Genomic DNA, 11,088 nt, shown 5'->3' on the forward strand with positions numbered 1-11,088 from the left:
TATTTTTTCGATTTGGTCAAAAAGCTACTATCTTTTTACGGGATTGAAACATATTCTATTATCGAATGACAATTCTAATCAAGGAAGAAGAATAGAGAAAATAAATTATGTGAACTTTGGTACAACAAACTAGAAAGTAAAACTATTGAATAATTGAAGTTGAAGCTAGTGTTGTGTTGATCGGATTGCATTAAATTCTTTGAAATAATTAATAACATATACTAAACATTATATTTAGGTGAAAGCAACGTTTGTATCAAATTTAGATTGTCAAGTCCCTTTCTTAATTTCTCTTCTACCACAAGAAATTAAACTTTTTCTTCTAATATTACCATCAACGTCTTTTTATCAAGAGGCAAAACTAACACGGTTGACAGAGTAAACTAGAAGAAAAAGACGTAAAAGAAAAAAAATGTTAAAAGTAAAACTATTTTTTGATTGTTTGATAGAATAGAAAATGAAAGAAAAAGAAAGAATAAACTTTCTCTTCTTTTATTTGATTGAGTAGAGAACGAGAAAAGAAATATATATATATATATATATATATATATATATATATATATATATAATAATTAAAAATCATTTACTACTTAAAATAAAATAAAAATAGCAATATAAATTAACTCAAGAATGTTTTTGTCTTTTAAATACATATTCACATACACTCTACACTCTCCTTTTCCTTTCTAAATTGAAAATAAATAAATTTTAGCATGGACCACAATTTTTTTCCTTCTTTGTTTATATGATATCCAAATCAGGAGAAACACTTCCTTTCCATTCTTTTATTTTCTTTGTAACCAAAAATAGCATAAATGTCGGTAGATCACCCCTTGGCCCTTGCTAGCCATGATCTAATTTAACTTCGGTATGAAGGGTGGATGTATTATTCTATTCTAATACCTTGAAAACTTTTATTTCCGTGGGAAAAAAAAAGTTTCATACATCACATTTTAGCATCTGATTGTACTCGTTCAAATTCTGTTCAGGTTCCATGTATCTAATCAGGTGGGAAAAGTAAAAACTATGGGCAAAGGAAAAAAAAAATCATAGTTGTCAATTTGTTATCATTTTGTTTCTGAAGTCATTGATCATCAATGACTATTAAAGATTTTCAACAAATAAATACTAAAATTGATCAACAAATAAGTCTAATTCAGTTAATGAGTTAGTTAAATATGATGTACAAATTATTATAATTTTTTTATACTGTCTTTGGTTCGGATAAAAAAACAATAAAAAAACTAATAAACCATGACATAGGTAGCCAACACCAATTCCTTAGCTTCTGCTATCTTCCCGACTAATATTCTCATAGCAAAACGATACAATCTAAAGAACTCTAACAACTGATATAGGTCTACGTGTTTGTTTTATCTATGCAATTATAAACAAAATGTACGAAAAGAATATATGGCCTTACCTACTAAAAAGTACTGGTGGGTGATGTTGGTTAGAAAGTTAATTACTTTCTACAAATTAAATCAATTTAAAAAATTCCAATTCGAGAATTTGACGATTCCTTGTTGGTAAAGAAACACTTTATTTTATTAACTCATCAAACGTAAAAAAACGAAACATCATGACAGTATAGCATTTATAACCATTAATTACATAACCTTTATTTTTGTTTCCCCCCTCATTTTTTTTGGTCGTTGAATTTTAAATAACAAAAACATTGGATTGGACGTGATTAAACATGATGATAATTGAGACAAATTGTGAATGGCCACCATCATTTACAGAACCCAATAATGCAACGCCGTGGACGTAATTGTCACATAATTATGCAGCCTTGTGGATTCTCTTCGCTGAAATATTGATCACCACGGTTCACATAACAGGGTCTGCCTCCACCGTAACTATCATATACGGGCCTTGCATAGTACCCGTCGTAACAGAACATGGGCCCACCGTATTCGTACCCAGGCCCAACGGGCCTGCCTTCGTAGCACGGAGGAGGAGCATAGAGCATCCCAACTGGAACCGCCATAGGTGCAGCCATATGTGGCTGCACGGGTAAGGGAGCTGGCGCGGGCTTGTCCTTGGGCTTCTCGGGCCCGGGCTTGGGCTTCTCGGCTTCCTTTTTCGGAGCATCCCCTTTGGGCTTCTCCCCACCATCCTTCTTTTTCTCGGGCTCGGCCTTGGGTTTCTCGCCGCCACCGTCCTTCTTTTTCTCGGGCTCGGCCTTGGGCTTCTCGCCGCCACCGTCCTTCTTTTTCTCGGGCTCGGCCTTGGGCTTCTCAGCTTTGGGAGGGTCTGCTTTAGGCTTCTCGGCCTTGGGCTTGGGCAGTTCCAGTATCTCAATGCTCTTGATAGAGCCTCCACCTTTGTAGCAAAGCTTGTCTCTTATCTTCTCGGGGCTACAACACACCACTGTGATGAACACAATGTTTTCCTTCTCATCGAACTTCTGGTCCCGAATTTCTCTTGTTCACAAAATTTCAACACCCAAAAATTAACTCAATTTGATACCCTCTTGCAACCCCAAATAAATGCATGCAAATTGCAAAATTTTCATTTCACAATTCTGATTCTAGTATGTATAAAGTACATAACATAAAAAAAGAAGAAGCAAGGGTGATGAACTCACGAGGGTACTTGCCGAGAAGTTTCTTAACCTTCTTGTAGCATTTCTCACACTCAAGGTCAACCTTGAGTTTCATGATGGTCACCTGAATTAATGTGTTCAACAAATCCACCCATTAGAATTATAGTATCCCATGTATCCAAAGTGAACCAAACTTATGATTGTGGCATATAGAATAGAAGAATGGCATCATCAATTTGGTTATGTTATACAATAACAAATTCAAGCAGAAAAGCAGAACAATTGAAATCACATTTTCATACTATGTAAACAAGGACAAGAAATAATGAGCATTAATCCAAAAGGTTTTGAGATAAAAAAAAAAAAGAGTGATCATGAAGCTTCAGATGAGAATTGAAAGCTGTGTACCTTTTCAGCCATGGTTTTGTGGATCAAGAGATCAGATCTGAGGCTCAGGTTGTAATGCAGACAAAAGTGATCAGAGCAAACCAACACAGAGGGAAAGTGACAGAAAAGCAAAACTTAAGAAGGCATTAGCGCACCTCGTTCACCAATCAAACTTCAACATGTAGTCCCACAAAGTTGAATTTCATGCTAAGGTATTGTATTCACACCTGAGGGTGGCCAGAACCAAAGGGTGTGTGTCTATGCTGTTAAATACTTATAGTAACACAAGATTGGATTGATGATGGCTTTGCAACTCAGCACACAGCTTCTACTCCCATGTGCTGTCTTTGGTTGACACGCCTAATATTGTTGACTCAATGCACCTTCCTCAATCCCTATAAATACTAATCAATTAAATGCCACATATGTGTCACAAAATACTTACCATGATTATTTTTCAATATTTTAATTCATGTTTGCGTTATGGTTTTTATGAGTTTTGTTGTGTGCAATAATGATCATGCACTACCGCATGCCGACCGTACACGTGTCTCAAGGCATAGTGTCTCACTCGCATCTACTATAATGAACTAAACCATCTACTATAATGTAAGGATCCTATAATATTTGTACTAGTACAGAAGAGATCATGATCATCCATTCATTGGTCACTAATGAATATAGACCAAACTGTAGATGTTTTTTTATATTGGTTGGAGGGTGAATTGAATTGAGTAAAGCCACCACTACCTAATTAATTGGTTGTAGATGAAGTAGGAGTTGAGACTTGAGGAGAGTGGTCCAAATTTGTGGGCTCCAATGAGTCCAGATTTTTCTTTGAGGTAGTGAAAGCCAATCATTGTCTCTAACCGAATCTGATGGTTGCTACTTGCAACTTGTGTTAACGCGGTTTGATCATGAAGATATATATATGGGTTTTTTTAGCTAGAGGATACACTCATAATTGGACCCTTTTTTCTGTAACACACGTCCACCTTTTGTTGCGCTTGTCACCATTGATTTTTCTTTTGATTTTGGCGATTTTTTTTCCCTCTCTCATTCTGTTCATTTCTGGTTGATAAAATGCTCCATCTAAGGTCACACGAAACATGAATCTCTCAAATTATTACACACTATGAAACATGATGCTTAAAATACTTGTCGTGGTAGATTGGCCATTGGATGTCCATAAGATAATGATCGGTTTAAATGCTATGGGCGTGGGTTCAGATGATTTTAGAGTCATCCAAAATCTTGTTTGGTAGATAGTCTTTTCTATGGAAATTTTTGTATGCTTCAACACTAGTTAATGAATTACAGCACGTACAGTAAAATTATTGAACTTAATTAAAATATATTCTAGACTGATTTTAAGGCAATCGGTGTAGAATGTTCATCTCGATTTTCCATGTCACCGTGTCACATACTACATTCAATTTTCTAGGAATAGATTTCAGTGTTAAAAATAAACATTTTTTGTACTAATGGTGGTTTCGAATTCAATTATCATGCCTAATCAAAATCTGAACTGCGTAAACTGTTGCATATTTAGCTAGAGTTTAATAAGCACGTACAATAAATGTTTTTATACTGTTAAAAAAAACTTTGATAAAAATTTTAAAATAATTATTATATAAATTAATAAATTTATTATATATGACAATTTGTAATTTGGATGTGAATAAATTTTATTCATTTAGTTAACCAATGATTTTGCCTCCCCAACTTTTTTAGTCGACCTCCTACACCGATAATATGAGCTAATTTCCTGAAAAAATTGTAATATAGTAGTTTGATAATAAGCATAGCCAATGATTTCGGAAAAGTCTCATAAGCCCTAACACAAATCAATTGAATCCAACCATGTTACAGATGAGCAGAAAACAAAAAATGGACTAGCCTAATCTGCTGCACATAAAGTGGGCTTTTATGTATTGGACCTTAGGCAATCTTTATAGGGGCAATTGCTATTTCCACTTTCCCTATTTACTAATACACTTTTCTTTTCTTTTTATTTTCTTAAATTATCCTTGTAAATGCACACTCCTCACTTGTCACTTTCTCCATCATGTTCTTTAAAAAAAATAAAAAAAAGCTCCCTTTATCTGCAAATTTACAAAATGCATCATACTCCCAACATTTTGCCTTGTGTCTAGAACCCTACCATGCATCTCAGCATCTACAAGAGCCATGGTGAGGAAAATCTCAATCTTGTGAATCTTCAGTAGTCAATCTTGTTCTTAATTAATTTCACCAAACCCTGTGAGTGCTTGAACTTGGTATGGAGACAGAGGTTTAAGGTTCAGGAAATATGAAGGGGTGCAAGGATTGAAAGTGAAATACTTGAGTGGTTATTATACATGATTGCGTGAAAACTGGTACGGATGGGTAGTTTATGATGGTTATTATTTTGATTGGCTATTGTAAGCAAACGGATTCTTCATGAAATTTATATATTCAATTTATTTATCTTTTATAAAATTTGTAAATTGTTGATTATGGCTGTAGCCCATCTTTATACATATACACTTTATCGGGACCGCCACTCAAGCAACGTAAATTGTCTTTGCATAATTGTCAAAAGACTAAGAAAGTTGTTAAAAGCAACTTGGAAGAAAGAAGAAAATAAAATAGAAACTGTAAAATATTTTAATAAATAATGAATAAAATATTTATAACATTAAATTATAAATTTTTAATTTTGAGAAATTTTAGTGCTAAAATATGTAGTTTTTATTATGAAAATAACTTCAACTTATTATAAACGATAATTGCAATTTTTTAATACTTAATATTCAAAAATTAAAATTTATTTTTTATTTTTATTTTTACATAACTATTATGAAATTAATAAATAATTGACCTTTTATGCACTATAAATTGTTATTTAATACCAAAATAAAATGTTCATTGTTGGGATTAATTTCGTTGAAGTAAAATTTGTCTAGTAAAAATTAAATTGTAAATACAAACATTATAAAATTAAGCTAACCATATGCTATTGTACTTTTATTTGGTATTTTAATAGTGTATATCAATTTTTACTCAAGTAAAATTATGTTTATATATTGTATTATATTATTAGTATAAACTCGCAATATCTATATTAAAAGATTAATTTCTATTAGATAAAAATTGTATTAATGGCTGGCATTCACCAAAAAGAAAAGATTGTATTAGTGGAGGCTGATTCAATTCAATGTATGTGAAATATGAAATACAAGGCGTTAATATGATTTTTGTTAAATTATATTTGGCAGTTACTTCATTTTAGTACATAATTAAGTCTTAAAATTTTAATTTTAATCTTTTATATTTTCTAAATATATTATTTTAGTATTTTTTTTCTCAATTTTTCATTTGAAACATTAATCTTCCGTTAACAATAAAATTTTAAAATAATTAATTTAATATCATGATCGTTAAAAACTATTACTACTATAATTAAACAAAATGAGTGTTTATTTATTTTTTTCTTCTTTCCCTTTTTTCATTCTCTTTCCAATTCGTGTTCTCTCTCCTATTCTGCTTCACCCATGTTCTGATGGTGCTGTGCTTGTTCTGATTGATGGCGTGGTGGCTCCGACGATGGAGTTATCCCTCACCCCTAATGATGGATTTTGATTTGGGATTTAGAATTTTACTATTGCTTTTTTTTTTTATGATTGATGAATATTTATTATTCAGGGATTGTGAAGAATTCTTGTATCATCTAATGCTTATTTGTGATTCATTCTTGTGTGGAGGAATGGAGGTTGGATGGTGGTGTTGGGGTTCGAAGAAGGAGACGATCGGAAGGAAGATGGATTTTTTTTAGTAGTTTATAATTTTTTAAATAAAATATAAATATAATAATGGTTTTTAGTCTTCATTGTTTGAAATTAATTATTCAAAAACTTTAAGTTAACAGAATCACTAAAATCACTAATGTTACTATTGGAAATAAAAAAAAAAAAAAACTTTCGAAAACTTAAAAGACCAAAATTAAACATTTAAAATTTAATATATTAAAGTGAAACAATAATGAAATCAAACGGATGAAAAGTGATATTAAGGCAAATACAAAATACAAACTTATTTATATTAATACTAAATTCTTAATATAATCAAATAAGAAAAGAAATGACTATTTGAACAATTAAATCACGCCGTTTCGTCTTTAAAAATATTGGAATTTTTCGCACCAAAAAAATAATCAAATTTTCATATGGTAAGCTAAAGTTAATCTTGCACAATTAAATCACACATATTCGTGCAGGACAAAAGTCACTGGACAACAGATAAATAAATTGTTCGCAACAGGCCTGTATGATGGCAACATTATTCATTCATACGTAGGTGCTACATTGCACTGACATATGTTGGAGGACAAATATGGTGTAAGAACGTACCACACATCTTGACAATGGGTCCTGTGGAATGCAGGGAGAAACAAACATCTGCCAAAGGTTTAGCAGAATAAACAAATTTTCGTAAGCATGCTGCATATATAGGTAAAAAATAACATTAAAATAACTTACATTACAAGTTCTACGTGCACAAACTTTTGTATTTGATCTCTTCGTAGGCAACAAATACTTATATTTATAGAGATTTAATTCTTTATCCTCCATTAGCAACATCCAGAGATGTGTACGAGTTATATTGATGGCATTGGACCTCCAGATGAATCATTGTCGTTATTCATTATATTGATTAGTAATTCATCCGTTCATAATTATAAAATTATTTTCATAAATTTATTTGTTTCTTTTTATAAGAGTATTTTTTTTAAAAAAATTTAGATACATTAATTATTCTTTTTTATATATTCTTATTTAATTATTCTCTCTCAAAACATTAATAGAAAATAATTAAGTGGATAGAAAGATAAAAAATAATAATTTTAAAATAATATAAATAATTAATAAATTTATGCGGTTAACCAAATTAACTATGCTATGCTAAAGAAGCATGAATTAGGTGGAAAAAATTTATAATTAGAAACAGAGGAATAACTATCGATTGCATAATTACTTTTCCATGCATGGATCATTGTCACATTTTCCACCTCCCCCAATTTGATGCTTAGTAAAGTCTCTGGCAGCCTGAAATGATTTAATTAACCATATTGATAATTATCTTATGGGTTGAATATATTCTTAGCCTTTTGTAAATTGGACCATTTTTTTTATTCTCAAAAAGTAAATTGTCTTTTTTATTATTATTTTCATTTATGAAAATGTATATTGTCCTTCCTAAAACATTATCTGTTATTTTTTAAATAATAATAGAAATAGGGAGTACTTCCTTGACATTTTTTTTTTTGTGAATGACATCCTTAACATATACTAGCATGTGAGGCACAACTGGGCACTGGCTAGCTTGTTGGACTATCAACAGAAGTCTATCTCCAAAATTATTACATAGACTCAAACCGCAAGCACTTTCCCTCAATTGCAGCTCCTAGACTATCAAGCCAGAAAAGTATCGTCATAAGGAGGATTTAAATCTACAAACATGAAGGATTTAGTTCATTATTTTGTGGAGATAAATAAAGATCATATATGGTATATTTTCAGAAATAAGATACTAAAAGCTGATTATTTATTTCTGAAGATTAAAAAGTAAATATTCTATTTGCATATATTAAAAACAAATTCAGTCCATATTTTATGTATCTTGCATATATTAAAAACATACTATGTAGTCTAACAAAGGCAGGATTCACAAATTCCAATTAACTATCAGACAGTATATATATGCTCAGTTTTGCATGTCCTAGCCAGCAGCATGCCTAAAAAATGGAAATTCAAACAGGAGGATAACATTTTATTTGCTAATCAATCCATGCTTTTGAACGGCCCCAAGAAGGTTCAAGCATCATCCAACTTATAAATGATCTTAGATAAAGTGTATCACTCTATTAATACAAATGAAAATTTATAGACACATGCATGACTGATTTAAATTCTGCATTCCTCTTATATATTGTCTAATAGCAGAAATTAGGAAGCAGTGATTAACTATTGGTGTAGGGAATCACGTATATAGGAGTCACTATCGTCCTAATACATGCATGAAGTCCCCATTAAGATCCGGTCCATAAGCCATATCGAGAGTGGGATCGCCAATCATATAAGAATAATGTTCTATACTTAACGTACGAACTGACATGACTAATCATTCATTCATATTAATAGTGTTACTTGTGTTTGAATCACATAATCATCCTTCATTGGCATTTAGGCGATTTATAACTTTAAATAATAGAGATTAAATTTTTTGTTGCAACGTATCATAATACCATAATTAACATGATATTCGTCATATTAGCACTTAATAAACATCATTCATAATTCTCTCACAAAAAAATCACATTCATATTAATAGAGATTAAAAACATGTATTTCAATAAAATTAATTAAAATGTTTTTTTTTATAAAATTTAAAATTAACTACATTTTTAGAGACACGAAACATATCTAAAACAAAAAAAATTATAAATAGCATAATCTTTTCACTATCACCTCAAGTTATATATGCATGACTCAACTATCGTAACTTAATTTGAATTCATGAATTGCAGATGAATCACATAGCAGTGCAACACTGTACCGTCACGTGAGCATGACATACAAATTACAATAAATTTGAATTCTCATTTTAACTTTAATCATGCTATAAAAGAAACATATAAAATAATTTGGTTATTTGTGTGCTTTTCTTCTAATTTACTGACTTGATTTTGTCTGCTTTCTCCGATAGTGTTCAGTGTTACTTCTCTAGCGCATTCCAGTGTAGAGACTTGAAATTTGGTACAGTCAAATTTAATGCACTCGCTGTGTTCATCAAATCATAAGTCATTGGATGTAAATTAAAGAGTTAATGATGTGAATGATTAAGAAACCTCTATGAATCTAAGTCGTTCGATCGATTTTTATGTAACAGTTGTGATTCAACGTGTAGATTGACTATGACTGCACCCAATAGGAATCTGTCTTGTGCTTGACACACGGTACAGACATACACATAGCGAATGAGATTATTTATTTGTGTCCCACAGATCCGGTATAAATTCAAGAGGAACCTTATACTTCCCCACAAAACTTTTTACAAATATTTTATAAAATAAATATATATTCAAATCTTTAAAAAATAACAATATTTAGGTCATGCAGTATAGTAAAGATTAGTAATTAAGAAGATTTTGTAAAATGATTTAAAATTCTTCCAAATACAATAAAGAAATGTTAATATCATATTTTACATCATTAATTTATTATTATTATTTATTAGAATTTAATTTCAATGTATTATTAGTGTAAAAAATTTTACACTAATTAATAATTATGTGCTAAGTATAATTTTAAAATAATTATATAAAAGTCAATAAATTTATCATATTTATGAATTGTGATTAAAAGAGAATATAAAATTTATTTACACATTAGTAAATGAAATATTTTCTCTCATTTATTACTATTATTACTCACAAAATATTTTTTTAACGAAAGTTGAATATAAAATGTTTAATAAAATTAGCATGCAATAAATTATTTTTAAAAAGTGTCTATACTATTCGTAAACCATAAAAAAAAAATAGAAAACGCATCAAAACAACTTTCATTAAATAGCCATAATATTAGGAGCAGAAGCATCTATATTACAGCCTCCAGTTAAACTAGTAGGTCATTAAGGCAGAAAGTGAAGTTTGAAACTTGTGAAAATGAGTTTAATTATCTGTATTAATACGGTTTTGGATTTAAACTTGTAAAAAGGAAAAGCAAAATGGGTCTTGCTATTTTAATCAGTATTCGGGGTGCTAATTAAAGAATTAATAATGTTTTTATTTAAAATCATAGTAGAAACATAATCAAATTACGACAGAGTATACAATACATTAATAAAAAGTTTATACATTTAATTTCTTAACAAATACTGTACTGTACCACCTTCAAATAGCATTTGTTCTAAAAATATTATGCAAGAGTTTTCACCAACTAAGTCGGTGTACACTGACCACCCAGTACTGGTTGGTGAAGTTGAAACTCCAAAGTCTATGAAACACAAGAAATTAAGGATAGTAGCTTTGTGGATGCTGACTCAGCCATATGGTGTTACGTAGGTAGCATTAAACGGTCCACCTCAGATTTTCAGAATCCCCACGT

General features: G+C 30.5%; 1 protein-coding gene across 1 annotated transcript; it reads right to left on the minus strand.

The window, feature by feature from the left end:
• Positions 1-1,526: 1,526 nt before the first annotated feature.
• On the minus strand, positions 1,527-3,564 carry LOC100776437 (pollen-specific leucine-rich repeat extensin-like protein 1). Its single transcript, XM_014768115.3, has 4 exons — positions 3,094-3,564; positions 2,960-2,996; positions 2,594-2,675; positions 1,527-2,427 (listed from the first exon to the last, which is right to left on the minus strand). The coding sequence occupies exons 2-4, from the start codon at positions 2,969-2,971 to the stop codon at positions 1,778-1,780; spliced, it is 744 nt and encodes a 247-aa protein (XP_014623601.1). The 5' UTR covers positions 2,972-2,996; positions 3,094-3,564; the 3' UTR covers positions 1,527-1,777.
• Between the last annotated feature and the right edge of the window lie 7,524 nt (positions 3,565-11,088).

This window comes from Glycine max, chromosome 15 (genome assembly GCF_000004515.6).
Source record: "Glycine max cultivar Williams 82 chromosome 15, Glycine_max_v4.0, whole genome shotgun sequence".
NCBI lineage: Eukaryota > Viridiplantae > Streptophyta > Magnoliopsida > Fabales > Fabaceae > Glycine > Glycine max.